The sequence below is a fragment of the Chelmon rostratus genome, chromosome 2 (genome assembly GCF_017976325.1).
Source record: "Chelmon rostratus isolate fCheRos1 chromosome 2, fCheRos1.pri, whole genome shotgun sequence".
Lineage (NCBI taxonomy): Eukaryota > Metazoa > Chordata > Actinopteri > Chaetodontiformes > Chaetodontidae > Chelmon > Chelmon rostratus.
The window spans coordinates 12,285,916-12,302,970 of NC_055659.1; the positions used below are offsets into that span (position 1 = coordinate 12,285,916).

General features: G+C 43.7%; 1 protein-coding gene across 1 annotated transcript; it reads left to right on the forward strand.

Annotated features, from left to right (window-relative positions):
• Window positions 1-8,220: 8,220 nt before the first annotated feature.
• dusp7 (dual specificity phosphatase 7) lies at window positions 8,221-16,611 on the forward strand. Its single transcript, XM_041959992.1, has 3 exons — window positions 8,221-9,123; window positions 10,802-11,230; window positions 14,923-16,611. Exons 1-3 carry the CDS (start codon window positions 8,715-8,717, stop codon window positions 15,237-15,239), a joined length of 1,155 nt encoding a protein of 384 aa, XP_041815926.1. The 5' UTR covers window positions 8,221-8,714; the 3' UTR covers window positions 15,240-16,611.
• The last annotated feature ends 444 nt before the right edge of the window (window positions 16,612-17,055 follow it).

Genomic DNA, 17,055 nt, shown 5'->3' on the forward strand with positions numbered 1-17,055 from the left:
CGCCAGACACAAAGCCTGGTTCCTGTTGTCTAAGTCCTGTTCTTTATCAGCCCAAAGTCCTCGGTATGCTTCCCACAAAGTGCCTGTCAGAGCGCCTAACAGTGTCGGAAACTCCCCCACGCACATTCTTCCATTTGAATTCATAAGATTGGTTACATCTCGCTCAGATACGGTTTATATTAACTTTAACGTGGTTGTGTGAACTAGTTCATTTTAGGCGTACTGGGACTTTAAGGATTTCACACTTTCACATACCAGGATTGGACAAGAACATTGCCAATGGACGTGATACAGGCAGGAATAATTACACTGCCTCCAAAATAAGTGGTAAATCAGATTTGCCAAACGGGACGATGTGTTCATGCATAAAGCCCTCACAGTCATTAATGTTTTATTTCATTGTTGTTTGTTTTGTTTTTGAGGGGATTCAATTCAGATGAACATTTGTATGAACTGATTTCCATCATTTTTGTCTTCATCTCACTCTCTCTCCTTTTCTCTGTGTTATGTCAGTGTCTCTCTCTCTCTCTTTCTCCGTCTTTCCCGTTTGGTCTTTCATAATGAATTGAACTGAGGGACTTCTCTATGGCTCACAGACTGCTCGCAGTTCACAGCGTAAGCACGTGTTCACCACTCTTCAATAGGCACACCCACACACCACATAAAATATACACTTACATACACACACAGCTATTGGACTATCTCTCGGATCCGTGAATTATTCATAGCAGTCAGTGCTCGCACACTTCCACTGAAGACATCAGCATTCACACTGGCCTCCTTTTCGCTTGTGTGGACGCTGAGCGCTCCACCAGTTCGCCCAGCAGTCTCGTTCCAGATGTTTCGTTTTTCGGTTTTATGTCTTTTGCAAAGCAAGTTATTGCACCTAACCCACAGTTGCTGGAGAATAATACCTAAATAATGATAATGAAATAAAGAAAACTTAACCAAATGACATTGCTATCTGATTTAGGAAGGCTATGTTGAACTGTGTAAAGTAAGTGATGCAATGCAGCTCAGTGCATATATTGTGCATAATGCAACACAATAGCTTTGCGGCAAATAATGCCTTCGTCAAGCTTTTAATTGTCTATTTAAACTGCGAGCACCTTGCAACATTACAGTTAAATCAGTCAGTTAAATGATCATTTCTGGGAAACTGAAATATCCAAATTGCGTTACCTGCATATGTTAGTGATTAATGAAGAGATACAAATCACAGAGCAGCTGAACAGAGACAGACAGAATGCCTTGATGCATTTTCCAGCCCTGTTTTTTATGTGTTGGCAACCTGCGTGTTTAGGGGCAAAGGAAACACCAGAGGAAATGCCAGTGTTAGCGTGGGAGAGGGGAGGCCACCTCACTACATCACTGAGGTGAGTGGGTTTAAACCACAGTCTGCCTTAAAGAGACCTCAGACAAAGACATGACAGAGAGCACACTGCCAAGCTGGTGTTTTTCTAGTTTTCTTCAGGAGGAAAGGAGGAGAATTTACATGCTCATCACAAGGAATATGAAGCATGTTTTGATAATAATAATAATAATAGATAAAGTAACAGATAAAAGTTGTTCTCTTCATAACATCAGAAATCAGTGCTTAAGTACTACAAATCCTACCTAATGACTAGGTACAGTTCAGTCTTGTAAGCGAGAAGTTTAAATCTCTGCAGAAGCTTGAATCAAGAACATTTTAATCTGTGGAAAAAAAAGTTTTGGAGCTGTTCCACCGACAATGAATGGGAGACTTTTTCTGTATACTGGATACAACCCAGGGTGATTTTCCAGGGATATGGGCAGATTTTCTGCCTCAGAAATGATCAGTTTAATGCTGTTCGTGGGTAAGAAAGGCCAGACGAGTCCACATAGATCAGATTAATCTCTCATTCAGTGTCAGAAGTGCCCTCTTTGTTTGAGAAAATATGCATTATAACGATACTACAGCTATCATCCTTTTTTTTATTATTGTTTTGGTGTTATTAGCTGAAACAGCATCTTAAGCTTCAGGCCTCTGACTGCAATTATGTGACGGCAACTGTTCCTAGGAGATGTGCTATCAAATTCTGTAGCGTCTTAGCCATGTAGCTATGTACAGCCTGCGAACATTTTTTTTGCCCTTTTTAACAAGCGTGCATAATGTTGGCTCTTTAAGATATCTTTTGTCACTTGGGAGTACCAGTCGTGCAGTTAACTTTGTGTTCCACTTAGAAGTGGAAGCTAGCAAGCAAGGCTAACTAGCTTCTACTTGGAAGAGGAAGTTTGCAAGCAAGGCTGACTTGCCTTTCACCCTCAACCTACTCTCTGTCCAAAATCACTACTTTTTTCATTGATTCACTACGACCCATATAACAGACACTCAACAATGAGCAGTAAATTGACATTTTAGACACTTATTGCTCATTTTGTTTTATCACGTAACACGTATAGAGTCATGGAACGGTAATGTTCAAATCTAGAGCGTGGATATGTTGCCATTAGGGAATGTTAGCTTAAAGTGCTGTATTGGCATGGACACAACTGTTTTTGTTCCATTGAGGTAAATTTTAAGGACACTAATGCATCATTTAGGATAGTAAAGTAGTAGGATTGATAATTTTGCGTTGTGGTAACGGCAAAGACCCAGACAAAGCCTAGTAGTTCTGCATTCCACACTTTTATCTGTGGTTCAAATCAAATAATGGAGTAACTATGAGTAATAATGAAGTGCTAAAATCTCAGATGGGACTATAAGTGATGGCTAGATGACAGTGTTAGTCCCCAGCTGGTTAACTGTCTATTTGTTGCTAATGCTAAACTATTGGCACTGCCTGCTCGCATATGTGAATTGAAAATTACCAATACTGATATCATCAGTCATTACCAAAAAGCCCCCCCCCAAGTCAAAACAAACACAAGGGATATTTACACTGATTTCTTAGCAAAAATGAATTGTTTTAAGATTCAAAAAATCTGAAAGTGTGAGAAACTCCTTTTCCAGGCTGGATTTTCCCTTTCAGGTGCAGCCACTTCATCCTGATGGACAAAACCAGCCCCTCGTCTGTTTTCCTTATCCTTGTTTGGTTCTGCATGGGTTTATGTAATATTTTTGGTAGGTGGCTTTTCATTCAGGGAAACAACACTTCATTCAGAGGGGGGAGCTCAGTTCCAGCTTTGAATTTACAAATGGGACTAAGGGACTGTGCACTCATCTCAACACCATGGCTCAGGAAATTACATTACCTTTAGATTTAAGTTGGAATTAAAGGTTCTTCCATCTGGTAGGAGTTTTTTTTTTCCATCAATGAAGGATGACTGTGTCAATAGATTCATATTGCATATATTGCTTTTTCTGTTTGAATAAGTTATACTGTACGGTCATATTTCTTTGCAGCGTGGGTGCTCCTCACATTCTGTTTCAATATGAGAATAATAAAGCTTAAAACCCTTAAAGTGCAGTGGTGTATGGAGAAGGGTAATTTTCTAAAAACTTGATGTGTTGACACAGACTGAAGGTATTGTGAAACAGGAAAATGTGTGTAAATAGACCATCTGAAAGCTGCTGTACTTTCCAGAATGGCAGCTTAAAGGCTGTTGATGCGTGTTTGAGCAAGTAGACTCACGATGGTGGGTAAAGCTGCTGATGAGTTCACGTCTTTTGTTCAGATAGCGGTGAATATATCCTAATATTTCCATAAGCTTATTTGTCTTGTTCTTTTCTTATTATGTAACTCATCCGGCTTGGTGCTGTACATCCACCAATCTTTAAAGACACTGATAACATATTTTCTCAATGAGCTTCTAACTTTGCGTAAATGACAGCAAATGATAGAACAGTTTTAGTTATTTTACAATGAGAGATTTGTTCTTTCTACTGGTTTGAAGTGGGCTGGGATTTGTTGGAAAAATGGGAAGGTCATGCACCTCTGGGCACCAATCAGGATTTAACAATAAACTGGATGACAGTTCTGGGGTTGTTTGCTTTGTTTGCACTGTCAAACAAATCTGATCAAACCCCACCCAAACAGACCTGATGCAGCAGATGAGGTGACACATTAAGTGTTAAATCCTCGGTACAAAAACATTTTTTTTCCACACTTGATTGTTGTGTATTTAGTCATGAATGTAAAGGTTACAGAGAAACACTCAATAGTTCGCCAACGGTTCAATCAGAGGTTCAAGTGTGTCATGCTAGAAGCAGCAAATGCAGTCTCAAGTCCATGAATGTATTAAGAGAGCTGGATATGCTGCCAAATTGTTCCAGTGGCCACAAGTGGTACTACAATGAAAAAGACATTGTCCCCATAGACCACAAATATGAAAAAGGTGTCTATTAGACTGTGTATAGGACTCCTCAAGTAATCAACATGGTTATTCTTTCTATTGTGTTTTTTATATATATATATTTCATGTATATAACTTTCCCAGGGCATAGACAAACTATTTTTATTTGTGTCCCAATATAAAGTCTATGGGCATGTCAAGTCAAGCAACATCCCTGGAGTCAGTTTATCAGATACCATGCAACTCCCTCTAGAGCTCCAACAGACTTTATATGACTCTTATTCACATGTGTAGTAGTACTTTTTGAAAATCTGTGATGTGCAAAGTTTCCCTTTCAGGACCCTTTCATGTTCTGTGATTTTGGGCTGTCACACACGGAAGGCAGACTTCGTGAGAGCAACATGGTGATGGTGGCATGTGGCTGTCAATCTGGTGGTGGTCTTAGATCCTATTGTGAGACACATCCACCCAGAGAGTACAGCAACGACTCACATTTACAAGTCAGCCAATGGGAATGCAGCATGAAATGATGTAAAATACATGGTGAGCTAGCATAATGCTACTGCTAATACTACTGATGATCCTATACGCGATGATGTTTTGTTTACTACTGGAGGGCAGTTAGACAAACACACACAGAGCGGCTACACACTCTCTAAGAGAGCCTGTTGTCCATGAAGGGAGTGTAAACACAAGAGCCCTAAAGTGTGTGTGTGTGTGTGTGTGTGTGTGTGTGTGTGTACTTGTGTGTATGCATGTATGTATGTGTCTGTGTTTTGTTAGTGAGTGTGTGTGTTTGTGTGTAAGTCACTGGCAAGGATAAAGAGCCATTGTCTGCAGCTGGTGCATCCCCCACTCCTCCTCTCTGCAGCTGTGAGGAAATCAAACGCTCCTCTTTTCCTCCTCTCTGCTTCTGTCACAACCTGCTGATGCCTTATTAGGTCATTCATGGTGAAACGTAGTGATGACCCAGTGATGGTTTGTGTAGCGTGACAGGTACACCAGCACCATTGAGCGGCCACAAGCAGAAAAAAACTCACATACACTCACCGGCATTGATAAGAATAAACTTTATTAAATACAGCAACTTTAAAAAGTTAGAAAGTGCTTTATATGAGAAATTAAACAATTCAGCATTACAATTAAATACAATCAGGCAAATGGAAGTACAGAGAAATATAATAAAACATCCAACAATTAAATACAGTAAAAATAATGAAACACATAAAACATTTAAAAAATGAGCAATTCATGGCTCTGGCTGTGAGAGTTAAATGTCTCATGTCTGTTCAGGTATCAGCTAGTGCTGAAATAATTAGTCAAATGACTGAAAATTTGATCAATCAACAATAATTGTGATAATCTGCCAATAGTTGAAAGTCGTGTATCAAGCAAACAAGCCAAACGTTCACAGGTTTCACTTCTAACATGTGATGGCTTGCTATTTTTCTCGTCACATCATTTCATCATTTTAAATAGAATATCATTGGTCTTATGCTATAGTGGCAAAAACTGAGGTGAGGATGTCACCTTGGCTTGGCTTTGGGTATTGTGATAGGCATTTATATTTATATCCTTTAGATCAGGCATCTCAAACCGGTTCCATAAAGGGCCGTGTGGCTGCAGGTTTTCATTCCAACCCAGGAGGAGCACATCGGCCAACCAATCAACATCAAGGGATCACTTAGTTATCAGCTGAAGACTGAGACCAGCTGATTAATTGATTCCAGCCTGGTGTGTTCCTCCTTGGTTGGAATGAAAACTTGCAGCCACGCGGCCCTTTATGGAACCGGTTTGAGATGCCTGCTTTAGATGAAACCATCAGTTAATCAAAAAAAAACTTGCAATGAACAATGAAACAAAATTTACAGCTGCAGCTGTACGTAGTCTTGGACAGCGAGAGGGCCCGACTGACCCTGAGCTGGATAGTCGTGCTTAACAGTCAATGGGAAAGACATTAATTGTTGCAGTTCCAGCTGTAGCGGGAGAATCATTCTGAAGTGCACACATCAACAAAAAGTGCCCACAGAGAGCTGAATGCTGCCGGAGGAAGAAACACGCTTCCTATCCACATGTTACCGTTTCTGCTTCATGTGCACTTTGTTGATGTGTGAGCATCAGAGGCTTTGATGAAGACTTTCATTTTGTGCAAACAAGGTACTGTCTAAAGAAACTTTTCCACATCGTACAGTAAATTGCATTTTGCCTTTTTCTCACATGTGTACTTCTTAATATTTCATGATTAATTTTCACACAGCTCTGATCTTGAAACTGAATATTGTTAAAAATTGTGATGATTTAAAAACTGTGATACTTCAGATGCAGTGTCGCAGAGAGACAAACTGAACAAACAGGAGTGAAAGAGATAAAGACATAACACTCTCACACTTGGAAATGGTCGAGTACATTTAGACCATTTTGTCACTTGGTTAGTGCTGCGTAGTTAGAGGCCAAAAGCCAGTTTTCAGATAGACTCGTGTCCAGTAATTGATTGGTAAGCCATTGTGGATGTAGTGAGGGAAATCAGTGGAAAATGCACCGCTTCCTGTGCACGAGTCACACCTCTGTACCTCAGGTAAGTCATTAAAACACTGAGCTCATCATGCATTAATAATAATAAATGACCTCACCTGAACCACAGCTGAGCTACAGTTTCTCTGTGATTTCTGTGTAATCCAAAAAAGAAGGAACAGATTTGAGTTTTTGGTATGTGTTGATGTTGTCTGGTGTGGGACAGAAATGTTAAATACATTGCATTTGTGAGCATGTGCAGAAATGTCCTGTTGTTGCAGTGTTTCTGAGTGTGTTATCTTGGTTTAAATGCTGACTGTCCAACAAGACTAACAACAGCAAACATGGGAACATCCCTGCCACCTTTCAGCTCCCACTTGCATGACTCAGTTTGGCAGCCCAGTTTGTTTCTGTTGGAAAAGACTTTTTGTCTTATACCCATTCCTGTCAAAACCTACGAGTTGCAAAGCTTTTATTAACAGTTTCAGCCTTCTGCCTGCTGGATCACGAAACTCTCGTGGTGGAAACATTGGTGCAAAAGATGAAGAACTGCGTTAGAAAATATCTGGTCTTGGATTAAAAGCTTCGAAGTTTCGAGTTCAGAGGTAACTACGGCTCCCATTGTGCATTTCAACGAGGAGCTGAACTGTTTTGAATTAGCAGTCGCTCTGGTTTGCGCCTCTGATTTGGTGCTTCTCCATGCCAGCGACACAGGGCTCATGAGTATTGTAGTATTTAGAGCTGTCCGCCGTGCCAAAATCAAGCTCAAAGTATAATTTTTCTGGAAGAAAGTTGAAATACGTAAAACCGGGATCACTGCATAACCCTATAGAGCTGTCGCATCCTTCTGTGTAAAGTAACAGTTATATAGTCTCACCACATGGGCCATTTAGCGGCTACTCTGGCGCTTTCTATCTTATCACATGGTTTTCATCAGCAGATGGTGTCCGTCCAGCCTCATTAATTTTCCATTTTTCTCTTTAAGACTGAAAGGTTTTATGTTTAAAACAATCTCACCGCAAGCTCCACTTAGTACAACGAGATATGACGTGATTGTTTTTCTAATGCCCAGTAACCGTTTGCAAGCATCGATGAAGTGATATCAATAACAACAGCTTTGGATTTTTATTACCTCAAAGGAAAGGTCAATAATTAACTGGCAGGGGTTCACCAGGAAAATGTATTAAAGACAGATTCCCAGCTTGACAGGATGAAGCCACTCTAAACAGAAATAAGAGGCCGCATGGAGGTCCTGTACCATGAAGATGTAGCATCCTAAGTCAAACGTGTCATTCAAAGTTACACTGTGCTGTGCAGACTATCAATGAATGGTTATGAATGTCATGAAAACGCTCCTGTGAAGCCTCCGCAGCTCTGCGCCTTTAAATCTGTGCGCTCCTCCCTCTTCTCAATGACAAGCCCGCAGAGCCTCTTTAACGCATCCAGTGGAAATGACAAACCAGAGGCGCTCCACGGGCCAGCATGTCAAACACTAACGATAATCATGGGCTTTAGCCGCGGCAACTCTTCCGAAACTCGCATCCCGAGACACTAACGAGGCGACTTTGGGCCGTTCCGTCGGTCTGCGGACGCGTCAGAGCCGGAGCGGACATCGCCAAATGGACGTCGATGGACTGGCATGAAACCTCCACTTCTATCGGACTGAAGGAAGGAGGGAAAGAAACCTCTGCATGTTCAAGTTTCCTGCCCGGACCGGAGGGGCATCGGTGCGCGCGTGTTGGATGTGGGTGCGTGTGTGGAAGTGTGTTTCGGGTGCGTGTGTGTGCGCGCCCGCAGGAGCAGCAGCAGGAGCAGCGGCGGCGGCGGCGGTGGCGGTGGTGGCCGCGGGAAGGGAAGTTTAGCGCCCTGATTTTTCCTCTCTGCCTCTATTCCGTCGCGTTGTGTTTCATGTCGCAGCAGGGGACTGGCGGATTAACGTTTCCCTGATGAGAATTAATCATCTGTGGAGAGGCTCTGTGATCGTGACTATGATGATGATGTCGAGTAAGAGCGTGGAGTGGCTGCAGGAGGAGCTGGAGTCCGGGGCCAGCTCCCTGCTGCTGCTGGACTGCAGACCCCATGAGCTGTACGAGTCCTCGCACATCGAGTCGGCCATCAACCTGGCCATCCCGGGCCTCATGCTCCGGAGGCTGAAGAAGGGCAACCTCCCCATCCGCTCCATCATCCCCAACAACGAGGACAAGGAGAAATTTGTCAAGCGGTGCAAGACGGACGTGGTGGTCCTGTACGACGAGGCGACCCCGGAGCGGCAGGAGTCCGGGCTGGGGAGCTCCGTGCTGGGGCTGCTCCTGCAGAAGCTGCGGGACGACGGGTGCAAGGCTTTCTATCTGGAGGGTAAGATGTGGCTGCCTTCTGGATCTGTGTTGTAGTCCCTTTAATTCATAAAAAAAAGCCGAGTCCGACTCCGCGCTCCCGGGCTGGGCTCCAGCAGAAAGACAAATTGCTTGATTTCACGCTGATTTAATTACAGGACGTGAGTGCGGCTGCTCCGAAGGGGCCGTTCTCACCAAGCAGCAAAGAATTAACGCCAAAAGAGCAACATTAACACTTTAAATCTGACTCATCTGCTCTGCGATAGTTGAATTAGCCGATACAATTATTGGATTTTGTCTCTGATGCCTGATTTTAGGGGTCTGGAACAAAACATTTGAGATTTGGGCGCTTTGGACAAGATGATTTTGGGCAAAACGCATCTCCACATTTGACCCGCTTTGAATATTAGTGGTTATAAAACAGTATTACCTACTATTAAATAATTAGTATTGTATTTAATTGTCACAGTTCAGATGAATCCAGCTGTTCTCCTCCTTCCACAGATGAAAGTTTCTGTTTTTTTATGAGTCATGTCTCATAACGAGGCAGCGTTAGATAAATCTAGCATTATCACAGTAATTATCACAGTTATTCTAAGAGATCCATGTAACACATCAGCTGCACTCGCGTGAAGTCATAATGAACTTTGGCAGAACACCTCCTTCACTCACTGCCGACGCACATTATTGTCTTTATTTTCATTGTGATCAGGACCCAGTAAATGATCGACCAATCAGATGAAACCTTAAACAGCGTCCCGTGTCTGAGAATAGAGAGCAGGGTTAAATATGTTTTCAATTAAATGCTGCAGAAACGGGCCCCGCCATGTTGTGCTCCTTCAGGAAAAGACTGGCTTTTTTTCATGAATGAACAGGGACGACGCACGCGGAATAATCCTCCAGCACGACGCATAAAAAAAGTATAATCGTTATTTAGGAGTAAAAAGACCGCACAGACGCACACAGCACCGCAGCGGTCGAGCACGCGGGCGCGTTTGATATGCGGGGAAGCGCGGAAACGTTTCGCCGGAGTCACGCGCCGAGCTGCCATTCACAAAAAGTCCAGCGAGCCGAGCGGCGGAGCTGACGGTCCCGCTCTGCCGCTCTGCCGCTCAGCCGCTCCGGGGCTCAGCTTTTCTCAATGGAGCACATCTGTCCGGCATGTTCGCGTCCTGACAGCGGTGCAGATGTTCGTGTCTGTCACGTCAGGGCGGGATGCAGCCGCACGTGAAGAGATTGTGGGATGACTGCATTTTCCACACAGATCTGTTTTTGTTCATTTATCAACTCATATCGTGGTAGAAAGTGCGAGTTTAATGCTGTTTATGGTGCGTTAGTGTGAATGAAAAAGGGATGTGAAGTGATTTTTTGCCCTGTAATGTGTGTTTAATTGTTCTTATTTATCACCTTCTGTATCTTTCTTGAAACACATTTTTTAAAGTATCATTTTTATTTAGCAAGTACTATTTCCGTCTTCTTTTCTCTCCAATTGATTTCCTCCTGTTCAAACGGTTGATTTCTCCCCGTTCAGGTTCATGATGCACCTCTTGTGTTCTGCAGACTTGACACTCAGCTGCCATGTTGTCAGTGTTGAGCTACTTTAGCCTCACAGACAGAAACCTGCCTGTGGTCTTTATAGCACCCAGTAAATGGCTTTAGCCTGACATTGACCCTCTTCTGGTCTTTTCCTCATCCACCAGGGGGCTTCAACAAGTTCCAGTCGGAGTACCCCGAACACTGCGAGACCAATCTGGACTGCTCCTGTCCCAGCAGCTCCCCGCCAGCCTCTGTCCTCGGCCTGGGAGGACTCCGCATTAGCTCTGACTGCTCAGACGGGGAATCCGACCGCGAGCTGGGCAGCGCCACAGAGTCGGAGGGCAGCCCGCTCCCCAACAACCAGCCAGCGTTTCCCGTCCAGATCCTGCCATACCTTTACCTGGGCTGTGCCAAAGACTCCACCAACCTGGATGTTCTCAGCAAGTACAATATCAAGTACATCCTCAACGTGACGCCCAACCTGCCCAACATGTTCGAGCACGAAGGGGACTTCAAGTACAAACAGATCCCCATCTCCGATCACTGGAGCCAGAACCTCTCGCAGTTTTTCCCCGAGGCCATTTCATTCATTGGTAAGTGAAGGTGGAGGGAACTCCGCTCACATCTGTGTGTGTTTCACGTCACATCTCTGTGGCGACGGCAGGGTGACACTTGGTCATCGATTAATCCGCTGGTGATTTTCTTGGCTAATCTTTCAAAAGAATGAGAAATACAACTAGGTGACATCTTCAGATGTCTTGTTTTTGTCCAATCAGCAGGCCCAAGCTCAGAGATACTCAGTTTACTATCTGTGACAAAGAAAAGCAGCAAATCTGCACATTTTGAGACGCTGGAACCAGCAAACATTTGTTGTTTCTGATGGAAAAACAATTCAGTGATTATCAAAAGAGTTACAAACTACTTCTCCGTGCAGCAGCCAATTGATTAATCAGCTAATCGCCTCAGCTTCACGTTTAGAGCTGCTAGTAAATATTTACTTTAATAAGATTAATCTGGATTACTTTTCCAATTAATCAATGAATGGTTCGTTCCAGTCGTTGGAAAATTGGCAAATTTTTAAGTCTCCTACAAGGAAAAAGAAAAAATAGATTGTAGTACAAAAAGCAGGAACGTTTTCTTTTGTTTATCATCTCGAGAGCCCGGCCCTCGCGGGGGCCCGGCCCCCAGGCTGGGAACCAGTGGTTTATCCTACAAAATGTCAGAAAAGAATAAGTAATGCAGATCACAGTTCCCAGAATCCGAGGTGACGTCTTCAGATTACACCCAAGACTCAATCTCACGTTCATTTCTCATTTTTGAACTCATTAACGACAGCGTTATTTAATTACACACTCACAGGATTTATCCATCGTCAGAACTGCTGTGGGTTTAGTTTCTGTTGATTGACTAATCAGTTAATCGACTAATCACTTCAGTGCTATTTAAAAGTTGGCCTGCAAGTAATGATTATATGCATATTATACATGTCAGAAAATAGTGAAAAGTTCCAAAGTGATGTCTTCAGATTACTGTTTCGTCCAAAATCAGCAATGATTTTCTTGATACATCGTTTTCTCATCATAAAGGCCAAACTGACATCTTAAAATAGCTTGTTTTGTCCAACCAACAGACCAAAAGGCAAAAAATGTCTGTTTACTATAAATAGAGAAGAGAGAAAAGCAGCAAATATTCACATTTGAGAAGTTGAAACGAGCTAAATATTTGCTAAAAAGAAATTACTTGATGATCAACCAATCATTTAATGGACAGCAGGCTGTCCATTGCTCACTTTGTCTACATTTATCTTAGATTTGAATCATAAATCATAAACATATTTTTGTGGAAATAGTTTTGCACAGATTTAGTTGGAAATGTTCTGAAAACGTGCTTCTGCGAGCTGACGTTCGGCAGCAGCTGCCTGTGTTTTACTGCTCCAGGACTGAAGATGAATTCACAAACGATAAAGCAAAGTTTTGAATAAAACATGGACTCAGATTCTTTGAGAGTGGGGTCATACTGAATCCACCAGAGCTTCAGCCCCTGTCTCGTCCCGGTCCCAGTGTTTCCCATTATTCCCATCATTCCCGTCATTCCTTCTGCCTGAACTCCCAGAGCGTGAGTAAATTCCCTCTCCGATGAGTCAATGAGAGCGCCGGGGTCTTTGCGTTTCTTGGATTGTCCAGACGTTTTCTAGACACACATCTGTGCTGAGGTGGGAGGAGGTGTGACATATGCCAGAGCACGGGGGTCGTGGCAGATTCGGGTCATGCTGATGTTAAATGGCGCTGCATGGTGGGCTGTAACGTGCAGGGATTACATCAGGCCTTTTTTTTTGCAGCGGCAGGCTAATTGTGAGTAAAGAAGAGAAGCTCGGGCTGAAAAGGAGATCCAGATGTGACCTTGCGCTGTTCTGTTGTAATCTGTGGATTCCTGAAATAACTGAAATTATCCAACTAACGTTTTTTTGACGCATTGGAGAAAGCGGAGAGCGCGGAATCAGATATGTTCTGGCGTTTTAACAGCCTCAGAAATGGCCGATTGTTGCGTTCGAATGCATTTAAAGCTCAAATAAAGTGACGTAATGCCGCACACACGCACAATCTGAAGATCTGCTCCGAGGAGATTAGCCATGACTCCTGAGTGGTGTGCGTCGTCGGGTTTGGGCCTCCCGATGAGGATTTCTTTTGGCCCCGCTTATTGTGGAACGTGAGCACACGTCGCATATAAATTTAATTCGGCATCCGCTTGGCAGCCTGAGCTCGTGAGCCGACTGACCCCAATCCTCCAACATGAGATGCAGGCGGAGCGAGCGAGGAGGGAGAGAGAAGAAAGAGAAGAAGCACTTAGCTCTCGCTCTAATGGCCTGTAGTGATGCAAGTGCAAGAGCTGGAAACTGATAGAAGGTGGATGGATGTAGCCTGTTAATAATGGAAGATGTTTTTTTTCTTCTTTCTTTTTAATTCAGGTTTTTCGGCAGACTGAAAGCTAGAAAGCAGAATGAAACATGACTTTCTGCTGTCATTGACAAAGGTCATGCTGGATTACAAATATTAAATATTTGGAAAGAAACACCTCGTTGTCAGATCTGGTTTCATGACGTGTTATTATTACTGTAAATCTCAATCCCAGTCGTGATGATTTAATGTGATGTCCAAACGAACGAGCCCAATTCAGTTGTCTTTCGTCCGCTATGAGAAACGCAGCTTCTAATCCACAATCATGAGTCACGACTAAATCTGCAACGACCAAATTTAACACGAGAAACATTTTTAGGTGCCGTTTCACACGCAGGAACCCTCAAGTCTCATCAGAGAGTGATTTGGCTTCATGTTTTTCCAGCCCGGCCCTGCCAACTTCAAACCACTGAGGAAAAAAAAAAAAATGCAGAAATGTGTCGTGTAAAACCAAAACTGTCCCGACTTTGGCAGAAAATCGCATGTTCATGCAGGATCCAATCGCTCATAGTGAGAAGCTTATTGAGAAAATAGGATTTCAGAGCCTTTTAATATATCGAGCATGTTTGCCACATTGATATTCTGTAAATATTGTTGATTGTTTATTCGGATCCTTGTTAGTTAGTTAGTTAGTTGTTACTTTGTGAAAGGCTCCTCCTCCTGGGGTTCATATTAAATTAAACAGTATAATTTAATGTTTACACCATATACTGCAATTAAAACAGCTGCAATACCAGTAAAATCACATTAAACCAAACAAATGACAAACAGCGAGAAGAAGTGGTGATAAAACATGAAGAAATCTCTGTTCATTTGCACAACAGAGAAACGACATAAATCTCTTTAGTTGTTTCTTACAAGCGTTTTTAATGGATTCCTCACATTTCTCCAACAAGAGATGGTCCGATCCACGACTGTTGTATCGTGATGATGGTTGTCTGTGAAGATTGTCGGGCTTCCAGGTCATGGTGGTCCGAGGAGGGTTGAATCAAGGGTAGCTGGACTGAGGTGGAATATCTGGTTAAATACCCACAGAGGTTAAACACCTGGAGCTCCTCACCAGCCAGTTTACTGAAGAGGCCCTTTGGATGGGTTTACGGTTCAAGTCCCTCAATCTAACCCTGTTGAGTTTGGACTTTCCGACCTGAAGTGATTGATTTTATGTTCACTCACATTAGTATTGATGATCAGAACATTGTCAGTAAAACTGTAGATGAGAAAATCTGAGGTTAATTTGAAGGTGAATGATTGAGTCATGCAGTAGTCTAAAAAAAGTCTAATCCTCATATTTTCCCCTCTTCTCTTCTTCCCGTCTTCCTCCTCCTCCTCAGACGAGGCGCGCTCCAAAAAGTGCGGCATCCTGGTGCACTGCCTGGCCGGGATCAGCCGCTCGGTGACCGTCACGGTGGCCTACCTGATGCAGAAGCTCAACCTGTCGCTCAACGACGCGTACGACTTCGTCAAGCGGAAGAAGTCCAACATTTCCCCCAACTTCAACTTCATGGGCCAGCTGCTGGACTTTGAGCGGACGCTGGGCCTCAACAGCCCCTGCGACAACCGCTCGACCTCCCCGACGCACGACCAGCTCTTCTTCACCACCCCGACCAATCACAACGTGTTTCAGCTGGACACGCTGGAGTCCACATGAAAATTAGACGGGGGACTGTCCCTTTTCTCGGGGGTCCAGGTGGTGTCGCGGTAACAAGCAGCTGCACTGGAGGGAAGCAGCCAGTTTTAATGAATGTTTTAACCTCCCGGTGGCTCATCGGCAAAGAGCCTGGCCACGGAGCAGCATTGGAGGGACGGGGGAGGTCACCAATGCCACGTTAAAAAGGGGACAGGGGAGTTTTTTTAACCCAGAGGGGGAACTGACAGGCGGGTTAACGCTGGCGTCCTCCTCCGAGTTGCTTGAAATCGAGGGAGGAAGAGCCCCGATCACCTTGTCTCGTAACAGAGACCTGAGGAGACTTAACTGACTGAGAGACTGAGTGGTGGCGGCAGCAGGACAGACAGCTTCATACAAAGATAGGAGCGTGGAAAAATCTACAGCACTCAATTTATGAGACAACAACATCCTCTCTGTCTTTCTGACTCGGCTCTCAAGAGCCGAGCTGACTGGTGCCAAGTGGAGAATCTGGGATTTACTTGTAGGAAATCTCGCTCTACTGAATGTAGAGTTTTATAAACCAAGGAATTAACACACACACACACACACATAAACAAAGTATGTATGTTTGTACTGTATGTTAACGTACATAGCAGAAAATGTATGGGCAGTCCTTAACAAATTCAGTATGTCTATATGCATTTTTGTATATTTTTGTGTACATTTACGCACAAATCTATACCTTATATAAATATATACGCATAGAAATCTTATCTATCCAATCCAATAATGGCTTAAGAGAATGTAAAACTAAAGAAGGGGGATGGGTGCGGCGACGCCAACAAAGAGGACCGTTGTTGTTATATTTGTCTTCTTTTTTTCCTTTTAGTTTCGTTTTTCTTTCAGGTTTGTAATGACCTAATGCAGTTTGCACAGTGGTGTAGCCATTGACTTGTTGGCACTTGGAGCCAGCGCTTGGAAGCAGCAGGCAGATAAAGAGACATTCAGAGAAGAGGAGCGTAGAGGAGAGGCCAGTCCCAGGCTGCGACGCGTCCCGACAGCTGCGCAGCGGAGTGGGGAGGGAGCAGGAGGCGGGCCCTGGAGCAGAGGACGCGGTCCAGGGGTTAGGGGGCTGGAACTAGGAGGTGGGGTAAGGAGTTATCAGTTGCGGTTGGGTAGATTTGACATTTGGCCAACTGGTTTCAAGTGCAAGTTCCCAGTTCCTGCTTCCTTCCCCTTCTGACTGCTCATCCAGTTGCCGAACAAGAAGTACCAGTTGTTTCCACCAGCTGTTTTGATTATTTCAGTCGTTTGTTTCATTTCAGTCAGACAGGAACTCTGATGTGGTTCATCACAGCCTGAAAAGCTCTGGCTTTCGTGCTTTGAGGCTTGAGTGAGAGGTCAGGCTTGGTGTTTTTGGGTTGGGGGGCTGGGGTTGGGGGGGGGGGGGGTGGTAACTTTTTGGGCAGCTTATCTTAGCAACCGTGGGTGAGGAAGTGCCTCAACACTATGACCTTACTTCTTTTCGCCTAAGAGGAAGGTCGTCCTGTCTGTGGTCCCTCTTAGGACCCAGTTACAAATTTGCCAAAAAAAATAATCTGGGATTGTAACCTGGTCTTGGTGTTGGGATGATGGTGGACTGGGACTGGCCTCGGCTACAGACTGCACTTAGCTACTTCAGTAGCTTCAGGTCCCTTTGCTGCACTGGAGAAAACACAAGGTCTTTCTGCAAAGGGTTCACCGTTTTGTCAAAGAGAAGTTTGTCTGAGTTGATTCACCCTTAAGCCTTGGGTATATTATATGAAAGATAAACAGAAATTGATATAAATATATATATATTATAGAGCTAATAGTAAAC